The following is a 23,893-nucleotide window of genomic DNA, read 5'->3' on the forward strand; positions in this document are numbered from 1 at the left end:
ACCTGGCATCCCTCAGTCCTCAGGCAGACGCTCTATCCATTGAGCCAAAACTAGTGTTTATTGTCTTTTTATTTGTTTTGTTTGTTGTCTTTTCACACCTATCATCACATAACTTTGGAATGTCAAGGTAACCTTTTTTCCCCCAGACTCCTCCAGGCACATCCACTACACCAGAGCAGAGTCCATAGAACCCTTCACAGTTACCTTGTTTCCCCATATACTACCTCTATATGTGTAACATTCTTAACTGTCCATTACTCACAAACTTAAAAGATGTCTATTCCTTTTACTTTTTATCCAATGTCAGAGATTTCCCCGCTTTGCTTTCTCCCATCTTCCTAATCTGTCACCAATGTAAGCCTCTTACATCTTCTCCTTTGATACTGGTGTATAAAATAAGTGGTAAAGCTTCCATTTCCTGGAGCTTTTCTCAGTCCATTGAGATTTTGTTTCCTGGCAATTCCATGTTTGGCAAAAAAAAAAACAAAAAACAAAAAACAAACAAACAAAATTAAAAAAAAACCTAATAAAAATTCTCTACAGGTTTGAACATTTCTTTCATTGACATATGGTAAGAGTATGTGTAGTTTTTTTAAGAATTTGCCAACAGTCTTCTAAAGTGGCTGTACCATTTTGTGTTACCAGCACTAGCTAAGATTTCTTATGCTGCACATCCTTGACAGCATTTGGTGTTATTAGTGTCCTGGGTTTTGGTCATTCTAATAAGTATGTTGAGTTAGGTCATTGTTTTAATATGTATTTTCCTGGTGACATATGATGTGGAGTATCTTCTCATATGCTTATTTGCCATATGTATATCTTTTCAGGTGAAGACTACTATAGATTTTTAAAGTTAATTTTACATCCTGCTACTTTGTTAAATTATCTTACTGCTTTAAGTGGCTTTTCTCATTTATTTCCATTTATTATTTTGTGTGTGTGGTGTGCTTTTTATCAGAAGATGCTGCATTTGGTGTATACTCAGGGTAAGGTGAAAGTTTTACAGTTGTATGTGAAACAATTTATTCTTGTATTATTATTATTTATTAATGACTGTATTGTTTTCCCATAAGAACAATGGTAAACCTATCTTTGCCCCACCCTGTATTTAAACTTAAGAATGGGACAAAACTGGTTTGGCTCAATGGATAGAGTGTGGGCTTGGGGACTGAAAGGTCCCAGGTTCGATTCCGGTCAAGGGCATGAACCTCGTTGGCGGGCACATCCCCAGTGGGGGGCGTGCAGGAGGCAGCTGATCGATGACTCTCTCTCATCGATGTTTCTAACTCTCTATCTCTCTCCCTTCCTGTCTGTACAAAATCAATAAAATATATTAATATATATATATAATTAAAAAAATAAACTTAAGAATGGGATTTTAGATTTTCCTGTGTGAGAGTGGCAAGGAAGGGAAGTTGTAGAGTGATCTAATTGGGACTCCAGATTCAGTATCTCTTAGTCTTGTCTTTTGGGAGTCAAATTTCTAAGAAAAGGTGTTTTCAGACTTCTGCCCAAGGGTGTATATATAATCCTAGCTGCCAGCATTCTTTGAGCAAGGTTGGAGACATCTGGGAGTGTGAACATTTAGGATACAGTCTTTCACTGTACATAAACCTTTGCTTAATCCCTCTTTTTTCCATATAGGACCCATGCTTAACAAGGTTTAGTTTCCTCTGAGTAGGGATCCTGTTTTACTGCCCCCCCCCCCCCCCATACAACATTCCTCTAGTCAGGAGCCCATCCTAATTTTGTGGGGCCTGAAATTTATGGAATTTGGGGCTTTAAGAGAAAGAATAAAAGTACCTTTGTTTTATGAATTTACATGACCATTTAAACCCATTTCTTGGGCCCCCTCCCAGGGCTTTGGAAGGGGCCCAGCAAATGCTAGGCCTTGAAGTTAAAGATCAGTTAATTGCTTGGTAAATCTAAATAACCTCCAATCTTCTCCAATACAGGGACAGAAAATTACATAGCAGTATAAAATTGGGGAGGGGTTTGGTAGTCTAAATCAATACATGACTTGAATCAAAAAGACTTTCACCGAAATTTTTCTTGTGCTATCAATTTCTAAGCCTTTTAGGGGAATTTTGTGCTAATTAGATTGCTTCTTGGCTTTCCTCATTCCTGTTTTCAGCTTTCTTGAGTTTGCCAAATAAGTTTCCATTCATCTATCAGCTTTTCAGTGTCCAAAATATTGTGCTATTGTCTACAATGCCTGCTGTTCTTGTGAATTTATGCCATTAAAATAAAAAAGCACCGAAACTGGTTTGGCTCAGTGGTAGAGCATCGGTCTGCGGACTGAAAGGTCCCAGGTTCGATTCCAGTCAAGGGCATGTACCTTGGTTGCGGGCACATCCCCAGTAGGGGGTGTGCAAGAGGTAGCTGGTCAATGTTTCTCTCTCATCAACGACGTTTCTAGCTCTCTATCTCTCTCCCTTCCTCTCTGTAAGAAAAATCAATAAAACATATTTTTAAAAAATAAAATAAAAATAAAGCATTTTATGTTATTTTACTGAGTTTCAGAAGACAGAGGTGTGTGCTCCACTTCCATTCTTTTTTAAAATATGTTTTATTGATATTTTCCAGAGAGGAAGAGAGAGGGATAGAGAGTTAGAAACAATAATGAGGGAGAAACATTGATCAGCTGCCTCCTGCACACCCCCTATTGGGGATGTGCCTGCAACCAAAGTATATGCCCCTGACCAGAATCGAACCTGGGACCTTTCAGTCTGCAGACTGATGCTCTATCCACTGAGCCAAACCGGTTTCAGCTCCACCTCCATTCTCAACCCAAGATTAGAATGTGCTAAATCACATTCCAGAATTACTCCCCACCTCCCTGAAAATGGTTGGAACATTTTATACTCCTAGCAGCACAGCAAGGAAGTATCTATTACCCTTCCCAACATTCATATACTCAAAATTCCCCAATCTGGTTTGAGTAAACTATCCCATTATTTAAATTTGCATTTCCCTGATTACTACTGATGTTCAACATAATCCTATATAATAAAAGCCTAATATGCTAAGTGATCAGTTGTCTGGTCATTCATTCAACCAATCAAAGCATAATATGCTAATGATATGCTAAGGCTGCTCAACCACTCGCTATGACATGCACTAACCACTATGGGGCAGACGCTCGGACTAGTAGGCTAGCTTGCTGCTGGTGTCTGGCTGATTTGGAATTAGCGAGATGGGCCGGACATGCCCTGGAGCCCTTCCACGGTCCCTCCCGGACTGGCCAACTTCCCACATCCCTCCCCAACCCTGATTGTGCACAGGTGGGGTTCCTTAGCCTGGCCTATGCCCTCTTGCAATCTGAGACCCCTTGGTAGATGTCTGAGAGCCGGTTTCAGCCCAATTCTGCATGCCAGGCTGAGGGACCCACTGGTGCACAAATCCATTCACCAAAACTTAAACTAGAGGCCCAATGCACAAAATTAGTGCAAAAGCAGGCCTTCCTTCCTCTGGCTGCCAGCATTGGCTTCCCTCTGGCACCCGGCACCTGCGCTTCCCTTGCAGCCCTGGCTTTGTCCAGAAGGTCATACCAAAGGACGTTTGGTCTAATTAGCATATTACACTTTTATTATTATAGAAGGCTAATATGCAAATAGACCAAACTGGCAGAATGACCCATCACTATGATGCACATTGACCACCAGGGGGCAGACGCTCAATACAAGAGGGAGTGCCGCTCAGCCAGAAGCCAGGCTCACAGCAGTGGCAGGAGCTTCTTCTGTCTCTGCAGCAGCACTAAGGACCCCTTGGGGGATGTCTGCCTGCTGGCTTAGGCCTACTCCCCCAGACTGTGAGAGTGTGCAGGCTGTGTTCTCTGACCTCCCTCTTTCTAACACGGGACATAAAATTTCCCATGAAAAAGGTATCCTCCCCAATTTGTTCATATGGAAGAGAAGAGAAAAACATTCCTATTACCAGAGACAGAACTTGAAATCAAAATTAATCTGCATAAACTAACTTACTAAAATAACTCTTGTGTTTAATTAGTTATTCCCATATATTTCCTACTCAATTTTCTACAATTTATCAACCCTAGCCCAAACCTCTTTTTCCTACCATGTCAGTCTTTACACTTTATCTTTTTGTGTCTGTGTTTTTTTTAATGGTATGCATGCTCTCAAGACTATCTGCTTCACTGGGTTTTTATTTCTTATATATTGTATTAAGGCCTCCATGTACATATAAAAATACAAATAATAATAAAAAAATTGTATGTTTTGCTCCTGTTGCAAGTTTAGTTGTTAGGCCCAGCCACAGAACATAAGAGGGCAGAGAAAATAATTTTCCTCCCCTATAGTGTTTTACATTTTTCTTATACGATGGAATAGTCCACCTTTATCCATTGATTTGGAATGTCATATTTATTAACTACTAAAGCTTACTTTGGTATTTTTTGGTTTATGGATTTTCTATTTTTGCCCATCAATTTGACATCTTATTACCAGCTTTTCAAAACTGCACTTCACATGAGAAAATATCCTTGCAAGAAATTAAATGGGAATTTGTTAACACCATAAAACATACCAATTAGAGATTGAAATAAAATGTACACTTTAATAATAATCACACGTTTACTTACATTTATCTGAAAATCATGAGGACAACTTGTGCATGTCACATTCATATTATTATCCATATAATAACAACTACACATAATCATTTATTTACCTATATTAGGATAACATACAAAGTTTGTGTTTAAGACGTTTCAGTTAAAAAGAAACACTAAATTAGTAAAATAAATTTCCAAAGATTCAGTTATTAACAATAAAATAAAAATTTTTCCTAAATCTCTTACATTTTGACAACTTTGAATTTTACTTACATGCTATCATTTCCAAAAAGCATAAATTACAACAAGGGTCACTGTCAGTTTGATATATATATTTTTAAGTTTTTTTTTTTTAATATGCGATTATTATGCTTTAACATCAGTTGATTTATTCTTGGCACATATGGCATCTTGGAAAAAAAAATACACTTTGCCAATTTTATGTTATTGTGCAGGTATAAGAGAAAGACACACAGTTTAGGAGGCAGAGAGACCTGTGTTCAATGACCAGCTTTGTGTTGTTTGAGGCTGGCCAGTTACTTCTTGGCACTGAGGCCAGGATAAAATTAAATAATGCACATTTTAAAATTTATAACATGGGACTAAATGAATAATAGATGCTTTCCCCTATTTGTTCAATAGTAAAATATCGAAGTCCTATGTTTTGATACAATTTGAAAAACTAAAAAAAATCAAATCAATGTGTTTTGGAAAACTGCACTTTTAAGAAATAAAAATTTAATTGGGTTTAACTATTTCTCAATAAAAATTAGTGCATACTATACACTTTAAAAATATATGATAAAATGGTCAATGGTTAAGGACTTTTGGTTTTCTTTTGTGCTACTGATATAAAAAAATAATGGCTATATTTAAGGCTCGTTAAGTGATTGTTTGTAGTTGCCCTGAACCAAATTTATATTCTTGATGTTGCACTATCAACTGAAACCGATCTACAGCCTTGAATGACTATAATAGAGAAATGATCATGATATTTTACATTTGAACAATCATGGCCTTCTTACTGATTTTAAATAAAGATTCATTTGGTCACATGTGGCAGTACAACTTGTCTGTCATTAAAGATTATTTTTAAATATTCAATCACACACCCATCTTTCTCATGCTAAATACTTGGTGTATGGAAGATCTAAGATCCCTGAAAATTAAATTTAAATTATCACAGGGAATAGCTCCTCTAGACAGCAATGCTTTCATCCCGATTTTGAATCTTTTTCTTTCCTACCTGGACTACCTAGAAAACCATCCTTCCAAATATGACTCAATTCCCCTCCTTAGGAATCTTTCTCTAACCCAATTTCACATTCCTCCATTTATGTCCTGACACTCACTCATGTGTAATTCATATCAACTTCAATCTGCATATAATATTATTCACACTTTGACTTCTACTTCTAGTTAGGATGTAGTCTCTTTGACTTTTTAAGCTTCCACAGTGTTTAGCACAATGCTGTACATGTATATATGTGACTGTGTGTATGCATGTGGGTGTGTGTGCACATGTATGTTGAGTGAATAAAAGACTAAAGAACCTGGGTGGGTGTAGGGTAGGAAAAGTTTAATAATTTTTTAGAAACCAATTGCTGGACCTTCCTAAAACTGAAAATCTAATTTCCAAAGCTATTTTAGTTTGGTCTTGGACATGTCAATAATAAAAAGGCAGTGAAAACACTTTTAAAAAAATCCTTTATGAACTATTCCAAAAAATTTTTTAATAATTAAGAGCACCAAACCATTTTACTAAATAGTGGTATAATCTTTCCTATAATTTTACAAATGTAGACTTCATTTCATTCAGGACAAAGAATACTGAACAGGAATAGGTGTTGTGAATCAGGATTAAAAAGGCAATTCACTCTAAGACAATATCTAATGCACATTTTCCCATTATTTGAAAGGCTTCTGTAATACATGTGTATGGTATGTTAAAATAAAAGAATGGTTCAGACCAGGATGTTGTAGGTCTCTAGTTGTTTTGTTACTATAAAATATGACATATATTGAAGCTGTTATTTCACAAGAAAAATTTTGTTTATAATAGCCATTAACATTAAAACAGGATAAAATAAAATTATTCTCAATGTGTATATTTTTCAGGTTTGCCTGACAGTGTCCTTTTGAGAAAGCTGACAATTTGTAGTTAGAGTACAGACATTTGAAATTCACTTTTATGATTACAAATATCACACACACATAACAAACAACAATATATAACATCTTTTTACTGAAGCACTCTGCAATTTATATTTAAAGCTTTGCAATAAAACAAACTTCATTGTACTTTTGTAAGTAAAATTATACAACACATAATATATGTGATAATTACATTAAGAATAAATAAAATGAAGTATAATAATTCTGTATCAGAACAATGAATTGTTTTAGCTGTCATTCTAAATCTTAGTTTATATGTTTGTATCGAGTTCTAATGTATTTTAAACCCAAGAACCTTTACTTTTAAATAATATATTAAAAATATCAAGTTTGGAGTATTAGTAACACTTTATGACCTTTTTCTAGGAAATAAGACAAATGGAAGGCAAGGATAGTTCTCTTACTATTCAAAATGTCTCCTTGCTCCCTATGTATTTTTATGTCATTTCTAAAGCAAATATTACAAGATGACAGCTTTGGCAAATTATAATCTTACTTAAGAGGCTTATTATTTGAGGAAAGAAAAAAAAATTAAACTAAGAACTTTCTTTTTTGGCTTATTCCTTCTCAACCCTTTTTCTTTTCCTCTAATATACAACGGTAGTAATAATAACACTTCTTTAAATGCTCACCATTAGTCATTTTAACCAGCACAAAGTGAACTGGATCAATTTATAGAACTAACCTCAATAGGTTATCAGAATAGGTACTATGGTGAGGTCCTAGAATTTGTTACACGTAGGGCTAAACTTGCAAAAGATCGCATGGCAAAAGTAGAAACTTTGTGACATATCCCGGCTTTTGCAATATAGTTAGAAGCCAATCGAAAAAGCCTTTCAGCACCAAACGTGTTGAAGTGCCCAGGAAGCACCTTCTCTACCAGACCTCTGTCCACTAGTTCGATCAGACGTTCACAGGTTCCAACATAGTCACTTATCCTGCTGTAGGGGAGCCAGTCAATCAGCGATCCGTCGTATACAACATCTCCACTGAAGAGAATCTTTCGGTCTTTGTCATGTAAGCAAATACTGCCCCTGGAGTGACCAGGCATGTGCATAACAGTGAGCTGTCTGTCACCAAGGTTGATTACATCCCCTATAAACAGAAACAGAGTTCACAGATAAACATGTTGCACATATGCCTTCAATTAAAGAATAGAACATTTAAATGGTTTCAAAGAGGTTGGGAAGGGTGACATTTATTTTAACTTTAAAAATACCTTATTTTATATACAGATAAGCCATGGACACATAATAGTATGGGGAAGGCCTAGGGTGGGGCAAGGGTTGGGTGGAGAGGGGCAAGAAGGGAGAAATTGGGAGACATCTATAATATTGTCAACATTAAAAATAAATAGGGAAAAAAGACCTAATAAAAGAAGAGATACTTCATGTCCACTGACTGAGTTATTTCTAGGCAATGGAAAATAATAATTATTAATAAATACAACATGGATGAATCTCCAAAACATCATACTAAATGGAAGATATTTGTGTCACTATATATTATATAATTGCATTTGTAGAAACTTTTCAGAAAAAATAAACTATAGTGACACAAAACAGATCAATGGGGCAAGGGGTGGGAGCAGTCTGTTCTAGTCTTGTCTTGAATCCCAGTAATTACAGTGAGATGGGATCAGACAATCCCAAATTTCCCAGCATTCCAGTCATGGCCAGATACCTTTACAGGATAACTTTTCAAAAAAGGTTTCTGGAAGCTTAATTCCAAGTAGCCAGAAATTTTACAACAATGTGCCTTGGGTTGGAAGTGTTTCCATCCATTTTGCTGGGAACTCTGGGTTCATTCAATCTGGAAATTTACATCCCTTAGCTGTGGGGTATTTTCTGGAATTATCTGTACTGTGCTTTCTTTTCCGCCACTTTATTTGTCTGTGCTGCTATTACTCCAATGTTGGATTTTCTAAACTGTTCCTTTACTGGTTCTCTCCTAGTTTTCATTTTACCTATCTGCTCTTTTTGTAACTCTTCAATGTTATCTTCTGCTAAGTTTTTTGGATGTCTTAAATTCCAAGAGCCTCTTTCATGTATGTGTGTGTGTGTGTGTGTATTGTTCCGTTTGTTGCTTATTTTGAAAGCATCCTATTGTCTCTTGGATAACTTGAATGCAATACTTTCTGTAGTCCCCTGATGATATTAATGATAATTCTACCATCCAAGTTGCTTTATGCTATTTGTTTTAGTATTTGATCTCGTTAGAGAATTTTCACAGACTTTTCCATAATATTTGGTTGCCTGTTTAAGAGTGGGGGATGAGCCAGGACCGGTTTGGCTCAATGGATAGAGCGTCGACTTGGGGACTGAAGGGTCCCGGGTTCAATTCTGGTCAAGGGCATGTACCTTGGTTGTGCTCACATCCCCAGTAGGGGGTGTGCAAGAGGCAACTGATCGATGACTCTCTCACCAATGTTTCTAACTCTATCTCTCTCCCTTCCTCTCTGTATAAAATCAATTAAAAAAATATATTATAAAAAAAAAAGTGGGGGATGAAAAGGCTGCCAGGAACACATGCATGGGTCCTAGTGACATATGGGCTTCATTGCAGAAAGATCAAGCCAAGGATTACTTAGAGATCAGCATCTTAATCTTTCCTCTATGTCTGAACAGATATTTCAGATCTGATTCTTTCAATTTTCTAGGAGGGAGGAGGTGGGGGACAAATGCCTGGCTCTCATTCTCAGGGAACTAGGAGGGAATCACACACATTCTTCCTATTTTCCATTCTGAACTCTGTACTCAATAGTACTTGCCATCGCTTAGTCAAGAAACCCCTCTGCTTTACTCTCTCCAGAGAACAAACTAACTGGATGGGCATTCACTTAAGAAGGGTTCTTGAGTTTTAACAGCTTCTTAACTGGCTTTCAACCAATTCTACTCATTTTAGTAGTATTCTTCCCTTTGCCTCCACTTAGGTACCAGAGACTGCTAATTCCTTTTAAAGCTCCTGCAGTGCTCACTGGATTGGCTCTTGCTTTCCCATTGCTGGAATAGGATAAAACTACTCACTCAGTCATCCTTTAGTGCTCTCCACAACTGAAACAGTTCCCCAGTTAATGTGGGGAGCAAACCAAAGTCCCTTTATAGTATTCTTAATGGGGTTTTAGAAAGAAGTCAAATAAGATGTGCTTATTTAATCACCTACCTTTCTGGAATCTTTTTTTTTTTAAATTTTTTATTTATTTTTATTGTCCCTAAATGATTCAAGTCCATCTGAAACAGCTGCTCAAATACAAAATAGGCATACAGTTGTGAGTATGCAAAACACTTTATTTTTGTATTATCATTTATTGTATTATTTTCCATACAATTAACTATAAACCTACTTTAGCCTAACTCTGTATGTTGGTGACTCTGGGCAAATATTGAATAGTTTAAATGTGCATAATAGGAGCCAAAATGCCTGTACTTCATATCACTTGAATGTTGTTAAAAAAATAGGCAAAATGTGCACCCATTCAAGAAGAATGTGCTATGTCAATCTATGGTTTATTGTTATTTTATTACAGGAAGACACTATTTCACTAGCAGTAAGGTGAGTGTTTTTCCATCTGAGATGATGCACTGTATGATGATCTCTCCTTGTCCTCCTTGTCCCTCATTTACAAGTCAGCTATTGGATTAGTAATACAGTGTACAGATTTATGTTTCCCCAAGACAGGTGATCATCAATTCACTTAAATGAAATGTAATAAAATAATTGACTACAGCTTCCTTATCTTCTAACCAAAGCAATGAAGAAGATGTGCTGTTTGGGTATGTGCTGTTGATGTGTGTGCATAACTGTGTATGCACTTTTAATATAAATATTTTATATCTCCTTCCAGGCATCCATATTATGATAATAGCAAGTTAGCAGACAACGCCATACAGAAGAGACAGGAAATTAATATTCTTCAGAAAAGAGGAAATTAGATACTACTTGAGAGGGTGAGGCATTCAGCTACTAAAAACAAAACAAAAAATCACATACCTTTTGATTTAACACAGTATTATAACCTTCAAAGTGCTTGGTAAATATCAAGCTTTCTTTCTTCTTCTTTTTTTTTAAATTTATTATTATTATTTTTTACATATTTTATTGATTTTTTAAAAATATATTTTATTGATTTTGTACAGAGAGGAAGGGAGAGAGATAGAGAGTTAGAAACATCGATGAGAGAGAGTCATCGATCAGCTGCCTCTTGCACACCCCCCACTGGGGATGTGCCCGCAACCAAGGTACATGCCCTTGACCGGAATCGAACCCGGGACTTTTCAGTCCCCAAGCCGATGCTTTATCCACTGAGCCAAACCAATCTCGGCAAGCTTTCTTTTTATACCTTCAAAGGCTTAAAATATCACACAGGTAGGGTACAGACCCCTTGCAGCTCCAAAATACTTTAATTATAATTATAAAGCTATAAATGGTATTTAGTAAACCTGGATTCTAGTCCCAGCTCTTTTTCAAAGTGGGTGTGTGCATGGGACAGTCAGGCCTGCCTGGAATATTTATCTATGAAACAGTCATTCTATCACTCTTTCACCATAGATCGCTGGCAGAGAGCAAAAGGAAATGAATCAAAAGTAATTTATTCATTTACACAATTTAAATGTATTCTAAATCCTAATGTCAACATTTTTTTATCTGGATGCCAGAAAAAATTTAGTCTGAATATCCATCAACTACATGGAAATCTTACCTTTATTAGTAAAAGTATCAATTTTATCAAGCTATATAGTAGTTAAAAGTACATTTAATGTAAATTTATGATAAATTTACATTAAATATATGATAATGTGAAAAGACATTAAATTTACATTAAATGTGCCATACTTTCATCTCAAGTTGTTAGGTAATATAAGACTACCATCTAAACCAGTTTTTTTAATTTTATATTTAGATTTAAATTTTTAATGAAAGGACTTTTTGGGTGGGGTATAAGGTATAGAATCATGCTCTTTATATTTTATATTTCAAGTGATCAGGATTTCATCTGTAAAACAAAATTATTTTTGTAAAATATTTCATTATTTGTCATATTGGCCAGTCATAAAATGAGCCTTATTGTATTGCAGCAACTTGATTTTTTTACCTCACTGAAGGATGTTTTAATAAATTAAGGTGGAAATTAAAATGGTTTCAAGAATAGAATGGAAAGGAGAGGATTTCACATTCTACTCAGAACTACCATAATATATTTATGGAGTAGGATTTATGTATGATCAGCATGCTTTGAGCTATGGTGCCTTGGTTCAAATCCTGACTGTTGCCGCTGTCTTGCTCTGTGCACTCTAGCCATGCCATTGAACTGGGTGTCCACTGGCTCACTTCAAATCTGTTGTGAGGATAAAATGAAGTCAACACAGTATACTAAAAAGAATAAAGGAAATCAATATACAAATGGTACCACTGTGTCTAATTACCTCAATTATTTAAGTGCCTGCATGGGATTGGGAAGACTGGGGTCCTACTCTTATTTTATCCCATTAGTTTCTCTAAACCCTGTCCTATCTTTCACACAGGCCCAAGGATATCTATACATTAGCCCACCTACTTCACCATCACCGGAAATAACCTCCTTATTCATCTCTCTCAGGCCTTGCTTTCCAATCAGACAGGGTATTTGTCATAGCATGTAGATTCAGGACATAATTCTACTTCTTGTGTACCCTGTATCAAGATTTTCCTCTCGGGAGGCCACGTCAAGAACAGAAATCTATGGGGAAGCTAAGGATGCACGAGCAGATCTGAACCACAGCTCTCTGAAGGTTTTCTAAGCCTACAGGTGGGAATTCCTCCTAGCCCATGGCCACCGAGCAGATGCAGTCAGCAGCTCTCAGAAGCACAGAGCATGGCATGCACTGTGTGAGGTGTCGTTCTCCAGGTCTTCTCGCTGGATAAGCGCCTGAAAATGTCAGATAGGTTTTCGGGGGCGAGAAAAGAACGGAACATTTCTAATCACAAGTGCGGCGCTACTGTATCTGACAGGAGAAACTGACTAGGGGGTGGGGCCGGCTTTCACCGAGTGCTCAGCATTGCTGGTCTCCGGTCAGGAAGGCGGCCATGGACTGGGCTCTGGCGGAGTAAGGGCTTGCACTCGGGGAGGGCAGACACAGGAGTGGCGTTTCTGCGACGTGACAAGCCCCTCGCAGACATGCACCTCGGCCACATGCACCCATCCCTCGGGCATTTTCTTCCCCTATCCCCGGCCTTAAAAAGGAGAAAAAAAAAGCGCGCGCCCGGGAGGGCCCATTACCATCCTGCAGGATGAGGGTGGGCTGCACCGCCTGCACTCGGAACTGCCGGGCCCTCCAGCCGGGGCTGGGCGCCCGCACCACCTCGCTGTCGGACAGCCAGGTCACCGTCTCAAAGTTGTCCCCGCGGGCCAGGGCCTCGGCCTCGGCGTGGTGCACGGCCACCCGGTCGAACTGGTAGAGGCCCCCGGAGTGGTCGAAGTGCACGTGGGTGGCCACGGCCAGCAGCGGCCTGCACGCCGCGTGCTCGCGGGCCGCTCCGTCCTGCAGGAGGCCGGCGGCGTGCAGGTACTCGGGGAGGCTGCGCAGCCCCAGGCCCGTGTCGATCACCACGTCCTGCTCCGAGCCGCGCACCAGCCAGATGTTGGCGCGGTTGCCGGACTCGTAGAAGCGCTCCTGGATCCAGAAGATGCCGTCGCCCAGCGACTTGTGGGCGTACCATTCGAGCGCCGACATGCTGGGCAGCGGAGCGGGTGCAGGGCGGCGCGGGAGCCTCCCGCCGGCCGGCCGGGCTCGGGGCTCTGCGGCGGGCGGAGGGGGCGGTGTGCCCGCAGCCCGGGAGGAGGCTCAGAGCGAGCGAGGGGGGGCCGGGGGGCTGGGGCTGGGGCGGGGAGCGAGGGATCGGGGTGGAGCGGGGAGAGCTAGGAGGAGGGAGGAGGCGCGGAGACGCCGCCCAGAGCGCCCGCCGCGCTCTCCGGCCGGGTCCGCAGGGAGCGAGCGGAGGCTGCCCGCCCGCCCGCCCGCCCCGGGCGCCAGAGCCAGCGCAGCCCCCGGAGCCGCAGCGCGAGGGGGCGGGGCCGCCGGGGCCGGGGCCGCCAACGGGAGATGGGAGGGCGACACTCCCCCCGCCTAGGGGCCCCCCGACTGCGGAGGCCCGAGCCGGATGCGGGGTGCGTCGCGCCCGCCCACCGCCGGCTCTGCCGGGCGCGCTGGCCGCCGGCGCCGCAAGGGTCAGGCCCGCGGGGAAGAGCGACTACGGAGCCTGCGGAGGGCTAAACTGCGCAGCGCGGTGGGCGGGGCCTGGGAGGGGGCGGGCGGGGCCTGGGAGAAAGAGGGCGGGGTCCGCCCGAGTGGGCGGGGCTACCTGGTGGGGCCGGGAGCTGGGCTCCAGGCCGCGTGGAGGGAGGTTCGGCTCCCGGAACCCGCGTTGTTTGGAGCGGAGGCGCCGTGGGTCCGCCTCGGCTCTCCGCCCGCCGCGCTCCGGCCGCACGCGTTCGCCGGAGCCTGGGTCCTCAGGGAGCAGGTAACAAGGAACCACGGAGTCCTGTGAGGGGATGGAGAGGGTGGGGGAGAGGTAAAGGGGCACATGGAGAAGGTGGGGGGGGGGGGAGCGGGAGGCTGCGGTGGAGGTTTATTAAAGCGCCTCTGGGGTTGAGGGTGGTTGAGAGGTAGCTTTACCTCGAATCCCTTCGGAGCCTTTTAAAAATCATCGTTTGCAGATCTTAACCTCGTCTCCTCTTCCCGGGGCTGTTTGCCCTGAGTTAGGAAGGAATGTAGGCTCTTACTGATGGTAGGTTTTCAAGTCCGATGACTAGGCGATTGATTCAGGCAGGAATCATTGCCGCGGACTTTTCTTCACTGTAGGCGTTTTATCCAGTGTCAGGATAAGGGTTTTCTTCCCTTCCACAAACAAACAAACAAACAAATTGTTGATAAGGGGTTTCTTCTCTTCAATAAATAGATAACAAATAAATAAATGAATAAATAAAAATAATAAATAAATTTTTTATTCTTCCTTCACCCTCCTTTTTTTGTTTTTTGTTTATTCAATCTTGAAAGAGAGCAAGGGAAGTTGGTAGAAAGGTTCAACTAAGGAGAGTGAAGGCAGCCACACTTGGTGAGGACAGAAAAAGTGGGTAATGACTGGGTGTAGCCCTGCCAGCCACAAATATCACTCCCACCATGAACACTGGGTCACTCTTCCCGCCCTGCACTTCCCAGCTGTCGAAGCATCCATGTAGTCTTCAGAGATTCTCTTGAGAACTTGACTAACCTCCAGAGTCAGCCAGGAAAAATTGGAGACCCATGAGACAGCATTATAAGAGGTAATTAAAAACCCTTATCGTGGCATCTACTAATAAGCCTTCATACAGGCATAGGTGTGCTCTCCTTCCCTATCCTCCTAAAGCCTTTGGTGGAGATGCAGCCTTTTTTTAAAAAAGTATTTTCCCAACCCAGTTAGAATTTTCCCGCTCTGTTCAGGCCTATCCTCTGTGCAAGTCCCTGAGCTAGATGTGTGAACAAAGTCATGATCTGGGTTCCTAAGAGTTTGAGGGAAGGCAGTGGGGGGTGTAAAATCTCTACTGTTAATACAGTTGAAGAAACAAACAAAAAATGTAAGTGAAACTCCTTCCCTTTGGAAAAGGCCTATTTCCCAAAAGGGGCATGTCTGTATGTCTTCCAGAATTGAGTTGTGTACCAATATGTATCACCTCAAGTTTTAAACATGATCTTGGGGGATCTTTCCAAGAGCAAGGTGGGGTGAAATGACTCTTGTGGATGTTAAGGGACTTAAACTGGATTTTAAGGTGAAAACAGATACAGCCAGCCAGGGAGGAAGAGGGAGTGAGTTGAAGTGGAGAGAATGGTAATTAAGCCATGATTACAGAAGACTGAGTCAGCAGGGCAGGTGCCACCATCTTAAAAGGGTTTTGAATACTCAGGTAGTTTGGATTTAATTCTCTAGCCAAGAGGGAAGAAGAGAGAAGCATAATCAGAACTAGGCTATATATATATATATATATATATATATATATATATATATGAATAAAAACTGTTGAATAATATGGAAGAATAAATTAAACAGGAAGAACAAAGAATACCACAAAATTTGCAGTTACCCGTATTTTCCGGCGTATAAGACGACTTTTGAACCGAAAAGAAGTCAACCGAAAATCGGGGGCAAAAGACCAAAATTGCACAAAAATTACCTGCAGATCTTGACAGCAAAGTAAGTCTTTTCTTTGAAGTGGGGGGTAGTCTTATACAGCGAATATAGGCCTAAACCTATGTTTTAACTGTAAAATTAGGGGGTTGTCTTATACGCCGGAAAATATGGGTAATAAGAAAATGAGGTGGGAAAGGGCTGAGCTGGTTAATGGTAGAAGAAATGAAAAGGCAGGGACATTGAAGGAAGAATTGAATGATTTGATAGGAGGTGTGGGACAGAATGAGATGGAGTAGACATAATTACAGAGAGAAGTAACAACAAGTGCAGAGGGGAAAGCCAAACCGGTTTTGGCAACAGAAATTTATTATCTCATGGTCCTGGAGGCCAGAAGTCTGAAATCAAAGTGTTGGCAGGGTTTGTTCCTTTTAGAGGCGGAGGGAGTGAGTGTCTGTTCCATACCACACTCCTGGCTTCTGGTGTTTGCTGGCTTGCTGCTGCAGTGTTGCCTATCTGTTTCTACCTTTACGTGGTGTTTTTCCTGTGTGTATCTTTTTTTGTGTGTCCAAATTTCCCTCTTATAAGGATGCAGAGGACCCACCCTGGTTCAGTATGACCTCACTTTAATTTGATTACACCTGCAAAGGTTTTATTTCCAAACTAGAGGCCTGGTGTATGAAATGTGTGCATTCGACGTGGGTGTGGGGGGTGGTCCCTCAGGCAGGCCTGTGCCCTTTCCCAATCGGATATCCTTAGCACTACCGCGGAGGTGGGAGGGGCTCCGGCCAGCAGCTGCACCCGCCAGCCATGAGCCCAACCTCTGGCTGAGCTGCTTTCCCTCTGTGGGAGCACACTGACTACCAGGGGGCAGCCCCTGTGCTGATCGTCTGCCCTCTGGTGGTCAGTGTGTGTCATAGTAACCAATTCTTCCAGTCGGTAGATTTGCATATTAGCCTTTCCTGATAGGATAAGGAAAGTCACATTCAAGTTATCAGCAGTTAGGACTTGAACATACTTTAAAAAAAAATAATAATAATAAAAAGAAAAATATATATATATGTACTTTTTAAATTAAATTATTATCTTTGTATATTATTATCTTTGTCCCATACATGCCCTCCCTCCCCAGAGTTTTGTGTCCATTGGTTGTACTTATGTACATGTATACAAGTCCTTCGGTTGATCTCTTATCTCCCCCAGATCTCCCTAACCTCCCCGCTGTAATTTGACAGTCTACTTGTTGCTTTACTGTCTCTATATCTTTCTTTTAGTTCTTCAGTTTATAATGTTCTTTATCATCCATAAATAAGTGAGGTCATGTGGTGTTTTTCTCTTTCATTGACTGGCTTATTTCACTCAGCATGATGTTCTCCACTTCCATCCAGTTTGCTGCAAATGATGAGAATTTTTCTTTTTTATTGCAGCATAATATTTCATTGTGTAGATGTACCATAGTTTTTGGATCCAATCATCTGCTGATGGGCACTTAGGCTGTTTCCAAATTCTAGCTATTGTAGACTGTGCTGCTATGAACATAGGGGTGCATATATCCTTTCTGATTGGTGTTTCTAGTTTCTTGGGATATATTCCTAGGAGTGGGATTACATTTTCAGTTTTTTGAGGAAGCTCCATACTGTTCTCCACAGTTTAATATATATTTTATTGATTTTTTACAGAGAGGAAGGGAGAGAGATAGAGAGCCAGATACGTCGATGAGAGAGAAACATCGACCAGCTGCCTCCTGCACACCCCCTACTGGGGATGTGCCCGCAACCAAGGCATATGCCCTTGACCAGAATCGAACTCAGGACCCTTCAGTCCGCAGACTGACGCTCCACCACTGAGCCAAACCGGTTTTGGCTGAACATCCTTTTGGAGGGAACACAAAGAATAGATAATTTTATGTTACATATTTATTTACTTCTTTGTGTTCTTTCCTCCATTGAAATATAAGACCTGAGGGCAGCAACCAGTTTTGTTCCGTTCTGCTTGGCTTCTGCCAGTGTGCCTGGAAAGTTCAATATTGGTTGAGTGAATGACTCAATGAAGCTGTCCAATCTGAAGTAAAGGAAGACTTAGATAATGAGAAAATGGGGAAAGCAGGTTTAAAAATCCATTTATGTGAGAAAGAGTTGAAAAATAAAGCAATGTTAAGTCAACTTAAAAGATTTTAAAGATTGCTGCTTAGGCATTGCTTGTGAGCTATTTTTCCCATGAGTCAGTTGCCAGGGCCTCTCAGTCTGCAAGAGAAGAAAAAATGAATTTAGCAGTTTCTCCAGTTACAGGAGGACTGACTGACTCAGGATAACCAAACTAAAAAGGGATGGATTTGTAGGCCAGAATGCCATTTAATTATTAAGGGTGATTCAAGAACGAGGACTGATTTTTGTCTGCCAAGGGCAGTACATTCTCTAAAGATAGCACTTACCCAAAGGTTGCTTGATAAAAACAGAAGTTTAGAGGCAGCAAAGTTTGCTATTTCTCAAGTGATATCCCATCAAACAATGGTAGCTAATAAACTCCCTTTTTAGGGTGAGTTTTCTAACTACTTGCCAAGCCCCACCTCTGAAGATTCTGGTGTAGTAGGTTTGAGATCTTGAGGATCCCTTGGGACTCTGTTTAAGAAGACTTTCAGTTAGTGCTCCTGATCAGGCAAGTTTCATAGACATTGTCTACAATTGTTCTTAGTGGCAAATCCTGGGTGGAATTCCTCCTAGTGGTCTCAGCCAAGTCTGCTGGGCTCCCACAGTTCACTTCTTAGGGTAAAGGTGCGAGCCCTCCTGCTCAGCAATTTTCATACTTAGGAGGCCTCCCTTCCGTAAGCTCAGCGTCTGCTTTAATGACTCAGCAATTGAAACAAGGCCATTTGGATATTTTTCTTACTGTGGGCCACTGCAATGAGCTTGATTGTTAAAATAAGCACCTTTCCTTTGTGAATTGTGTTTCATAGTAACTAAATAGTGGATGAGAGGAACTGATTCCTGGTAGAATTTCAGTTAATACATTCTGAAAGAATGATAAAATGTGTATATCACCATATTGCAATCCATAAGGGAATAAATAAATGGATCTAGACTATGATCATCAATGACAGCTAAAATCTCAGGTCAAAACTAGGGGGAACTTTATACCAGATGAAACACACTGATAGCACCTGAGCCCACTGACCAGACCAGCACCTCACCGGGACAGACACTTCGTGTGCATCCTGATGTGATGCAGTAGGAAACAATCATCTCTTTCGTATCCTTGTAAAACAGCAAACCCCACTTTAAGTAAGCCTCTAGCCCACCTGTTTATAGAAGATACAGGGAACGGAAATCTGTTAAACCGTAGCTCATGTATGTAACGATTCAAATCCAAAATATGGGACAAGGTACAGCCTTGATTCTCTCAAATTGGGGTCTGTAAACTAGCAGCTCAAGAGAGTTTACAGGAAATGCAGATTCTTAAGCCCGCCCAAGGCCAACTGAATCAGAATCTGCAATTTAACAAGGAATCCAGGTAATTCACAAGTGCCTTCAAGTTGGAGAAGCATTGTATGTACAATGACCCCAGTTTTTAAAATAAATGACTAGAGAAAAGTGGGAGGGAACTCTTAATTTGGTATGGGAGGGCATATTACTGCTTTTTGAGCTCACAGGATTGAATGATAATCTTATCCATGGAAAAGGTGATTTTAAAAGAGGGAGTTAGCCCTGGCCTGTGTGGCTCAGTTGGGTGGGGCATTGTCTCTTACACTGAAAGGTGGAGGGTTCGATTCCTGGTTAGGGCACATACCCAGGCTGCAGGTTCTATCCCCACCTGGGAGGCAGCCTGTCGATGTTTCTCTCTCATATCCATGTTTCTCTCGTTTCCCCTCTCTAGAAAATCAATAAAAAAAAAAACCCAAACGAACATATCCTTTGGTGAGCGTTAAAAAATATATTTAAAGTGTGTAGTATAATCTTCACTACAGTCAAATGCAGAGCTGTGGTGAAAGATCTTTAGGGTAGGAATCCTGTTAATGCAGTGCCAGCTCAGTTGCCACATTATAATGTAAACATGCTTTAGACAATTCAGACATTCAGTACTGGACATTGAGTACTGTGACATCTCTACTGTCTCCAGAGTTGAAGAGAGTACAGTTTTATCCTGCCTTTAGCAGTGTTAATTTCAGGTGGTTTTCTCTGAACTTACTATGATTTTTTGCTTCGACAGTCATCTTCAGAGTCTTATTGAGCCCATTCCCATTTCTAAAGGGAGGACACTGAACGTCACATCAAGGATCTTTTATATAAAAAATTCTAGGATTAAAGAAATAATCAATTACAAGTTTTTGTTGTTGTTAATCCTCACCTAAGAATATTTTTTTTTTACTGGTTTTTAGAGAGAGAAAGAGAGAGAAACATCGATGTGGGAGAGGTGCATCAATTGGTTGCCCTCTGCATACTCCCTGACCAGGGCTGGGGATTGAGCCTGCAACCAAAGTATGCTCTTGACCAGGAATCCAACACACAACCCTTCTTTCCTCGGGCCATAGGTCCACTGAGCCAAACAGGCCAGGGCCATTTACAAATTTAAAGTATGTATGACTAATAGTCTTCGAGCTGAATGAAAAAGCAGTGTCTTCAGTCTGACCTTTGCTTGTCCATACTTTTACGTACATAAGAGATCTCGTTGCCACACCACCGAGGAGTGGAGGACGTTGCCTCAACTGGCTGTGCGGTGGTGGGGGCAGCATCCTGAAGGAGACCCGGGGTCGGTCTCCACCCAGGGCCTGGGTGAGGTAGTTGAGGCCATCGGCAAACATGACTACTAGATGTGAGGAGTTCAGGAATTCGAGTATCACATGCTCATTTCTTTACAAAATTTTGCCTTCCAGAAGTTTTTAAAATTGGCCATGCTACATAAGGGGTGAAGTGTATTTTGCTTTAAAACGTTGGTTTTATTTTTCATATGATCCAATAAACCTTACTCCTTCATTAGTGTCTTTCAGAGTTTCCCCACATTTCTGGTGTAACTAGTTCCAATGGCTGGGAATAAAGGAAGAGGACGTGCTGCTTATACCTTCAATATTGAGGCGGTTGGATTTAGCAGAGGTGAAAGGTTACCTGATGTAGTACTGAAACCACCCCCACTATTTCCTGTAAGTACATCAACAATGAGTTCTCGCAGCGTGCTTTTTCATGTTTCCGAGAAAATTAGAATTCTGTATAGGACTTGAATATGTGATATCATTATCATATCCTAAAGTGTAAGAAAGTAAGAGCATGTTTCACTTTCCTTTAAATATATCTACTGTTCTTCCTTGTGTTGTGGGGTCGAACCCTGGGTTCAAAATAAGACCACCGGAGGCTGATGATTAATTAAAAAGCAGGCAATGATGTATCAAAATAACTGGCCAGGACAGATGCGAGAGCACCACACGCAGGTGATCTCCACACAACTGCCCCGTTTCAGGGGTCAGAAGTCCCTTTTAAAGGTTCAAACCACAGGAATTTTCCTTTGTTCTAAATTCTAAATCTTAAAGACTACATTCTAAAGACTGGGTCAGCCCGCAGGGTCGTTGCTAGTCACATCCTGCTGGACATTGGAATGTGGCCCTATCCTGCAATAGCCTATAACATAGAAGCAGAGCTCAGCGGTTATCTTTAGTTTCTATCTCTGAAGGTTACTGAGTCAGTGGGAATTACTCTCCTGTGCTCCTGGTCCCAGGCAAGGGAAAATTGCCTTAGCCTCCAAGTCTCCACCTGAAAGCTCAGGTAAATAGCTCCCCCCACCCCCCCTCTGTTTAATCAGGTGCAAGAGCCAAACTAGAAGGGTTAAAATTCAAACAGCATTCAAACAGCAGTTTTTACTAAAGTAGGGTTGCCACTATGTTTCACTTGAATCTATTTTAGTTTTCTGATTCCTTTCTCAAAATACAGGAAACAAAACTAGATACATACATTTCCATGAATATGTTCAGTCCTGTGTGAACTAAGAAATATTTTTTAAAATTCATGTATCTTAGATTGCTATTATTGATATGTTATATGATTAAAATTATATATATATATTTTTAATAAATATATTTTATTGATTTTTCTTACAGAGAGGAAGGGAGAGAGATAGAGAACTAGAAACGTCGATGAGAGAGAAACATCGACCAGCTGCCTCTAGCACATCACCTACCGGGGATGTGCCCGCAACCAATGTACATGCCCCTGACCGGAATCGAACCTGGGACCTTTCAGTCCGCAGACCGACGCTCTACCGCTGAGCCAAACCGGTTTCGGCTAAAATAATATTTTTTAAAAGCAAAGGTTTTACAGTGGTCCTCAGTTCCCATCCTACCAGACTTTGACTTAGTGATTTTCTTTTCACCTTGCATCTATAGAATTTAATTTTCCTCCCTACTCTACCATTTGGCCTTTTTTTCTCCACTGAACTTTTTCTTTTGCTTTATTTCCTATTTTATTAAAGCAAATTTAAATTTTGTTACTGTTTCTCAGACGATAAATGCTTCTATTACATTTAGTGTTGCTTTTTAAATCTAATGAGTATGCTGCAGGCTTAATTGGCATAATGGCTAATGCTTTCACTTTATAGTTAGTCTAAAAAGTAAGCTTACATTTCCAGATGTGCATGCGTTGCAGTATAAAAAAACAAAAAAAATCATATATAACCAGATACACCTTCCAGGAATCTTTTTCCTATTTCAAAAGGAAAAGTTCTTGTTGAAAGATTGATGGCAGGAGAGGACCTGGGCAAGTATATCTGGGGATCTAGATACCTCACATAGGGAGTCTCTACTTTTTGCTCTTGATATTTTTTGCCTTTCCAATATTCACTACAACCAAAAAAAAACAAAGATAACTCTCTCAGATATAGGTATAATGCCACTTTATCTTTATTTCTTTTAAAACAGTGGGATAACTTCTAAACACTAGAACTGTTAGTATATACTGTTGTTTTATACATGGAATAAAACTGGAGTCCCTCCTACTGGCGAAGAGGCTTTTTGATGTCTCTCTACCCCTTTCCAACCACACTCTTCTCTCCCCCTAGCCTTCCCGGCCTCCTTGTTCCTTCCGGCATTTTCCTCTGCTGATTTCCCTGCCTGGAGCCACCTGTTCCCAAAGTCTTTGTAGAGATGGCTTCCTCATTTCACCTAGCTCTCTGCTCAAACGGGATTTCCCCGAGAGGTCATGCATGTTTATCCTGTGTAGGAACAGCCACCTCCAACCTCCGTGTACTACCTGTCACCTTTTCCTCTACCTTTCATAGTTATCACTACCCAAAATTACATATCATATTAACTCATTTGTTTACTTATTTTACTGTGTTTTTCACTCCTAGAATGTTAGTTTCCTGAGGGCAAGAACTTTGACTAGTTATGATGGTATCTGCTGTTGTCTAACCACGTCTGGCTTATAGTAGGCACTCAAAAAATTGTTGTAGAATTAATGAATACATTTGGAGTTAAATTTTGAAAATGTATCCTATACTTAGCTTCTGAATCCAGAAATGTCTTTACTATATGCCCTGAGGATCTACTTTGTTATGAATATGTGGGTGTTTGCCTGTAATTTTTAAAAATTGAAGATATAGTTTCAAACTCCTGCTTTTCATGTTCTGTGGGCTTACAGATTATTCACTTCTTCAATTTCTTCACTGTAAAATGGGAAATATTGATGATACTTCAAATGAGATCACGGATGTTGAATATTGAGTACATCCTAGTCATAGTAACCATTTGCTAAATGATAGCTGCTACTATTTTTTTTTAAAGCTTTATTGGTGCTATATATAAGTTTTTATATTGTGTTTTAAAATATATATATTTTATTGATTTTTTAAAGAGAGGAAATAAGAGGGATAGAGAGTTAGAAACATCGATGAGAGAGAAACATCCATCAGCTGCCTCCCGCACCCCCCACCCCCAATTGGAGATGTGCCCACAACCAAGTACATGTCCCTGACCAGAATCTAACCTGGGACCCTTCAGTTCGCAGGCCAACGCTCCATCCACTGAGCCAA

At 40.7% G+C, this 23,893-nt stretch overlaps 2 protein-coding genes across 3 annotated transcripts in view; one reads left to right on the top strand and one right to left on the bottom strand.

Annotated features, from left to right (window-relative positions):
- Window positions 1-4,555: 4,555 nt before the first annotated feature.
- On the bottom strand, window positions 4,556-13,968 carry MBLAC2 (metallo-beta-lactamase domain containing 2). Its single transcript, XM_036408904.2, has 2 exons — window positions 13,005-13,968; window positions 4,556-7,843 (listed from the first exon to the last, which is right to left on the bottom strand). The coding sequence occupies exons 1-2, from the start codon at window positions 13,456-13,458 to the stop codon at window positions 7,458-7,460; spliced, it is 840 nt and encodes a 279-aa protein (XP_036264797.1). The 5' UTR covers window positions 13,459-13,968; the 3' UTR covers window positions 4,556-7,457.
- A 145-nt stretch (window positions 13,969-14,113) lies between these two features.
- POLR3G (RNA polymerase III subunit G) overlaps window positions 14,114-23,893 on the top strand; it is a 31,907-nt gene continuing 22,127 nt past the window's right edge. Inside the window, exons 1-2 of one of the 2 annotated variants that reach the window (XM_045571715.1) lie at window positions 14,114-14,245; window positions 20,858-21,017. In XM_045571715.1, the coding sequence (XP_045427671.1) occupies window positions 20,901-21,017 (117 nt within the window). In that variant the 5' untranslated portion in view covers window positions 14,114-14,245; window positions 20,858-20,900. The remainder of the gene's footprint in view (window positions 14,246-20,857; window positions 21,018-23,893) is intronic. The other variant, XM_036408905.2, reaches the window with a different exon arrangement.

The sequence above is a fragment of the Pipistrellus kuhlii genome, unplaced genomic scaffold, assembly GCF_014108245.1.
Source record: "Pipistrellus kuhlii isolate mPipKuh1 unplaced genomic scaffold, mPipKuh1.p scaffold_m20_p_4, whole genome shotgun sequence".
Lineage (NCBI taxonomy): Eukaryota > Metazoa > Chordata > Mammalia > Chiroptera > Vespertilionidae > Pipistrellus > Pipistrellus kuhlii.

What these genes read in the sequence shown, in the direction of transcription:
- MBLAC2 (XM_036408904.2), bottom strand. Translation starts at nt 13,458, where the DNA reads ATGTCGGCGCTCGAATGGTACGCCCACAAGTCGCTGGGCGACGGCATC. An exon ending in CACCCTCATCCTGCAGGATG is followed by an intron (nt 7,844 to 13,004) that starts GTAATGGGCCCT and finishes TTCTGTTTATAG; the next exon opens with GGGATGTAATCAACCTTGGT.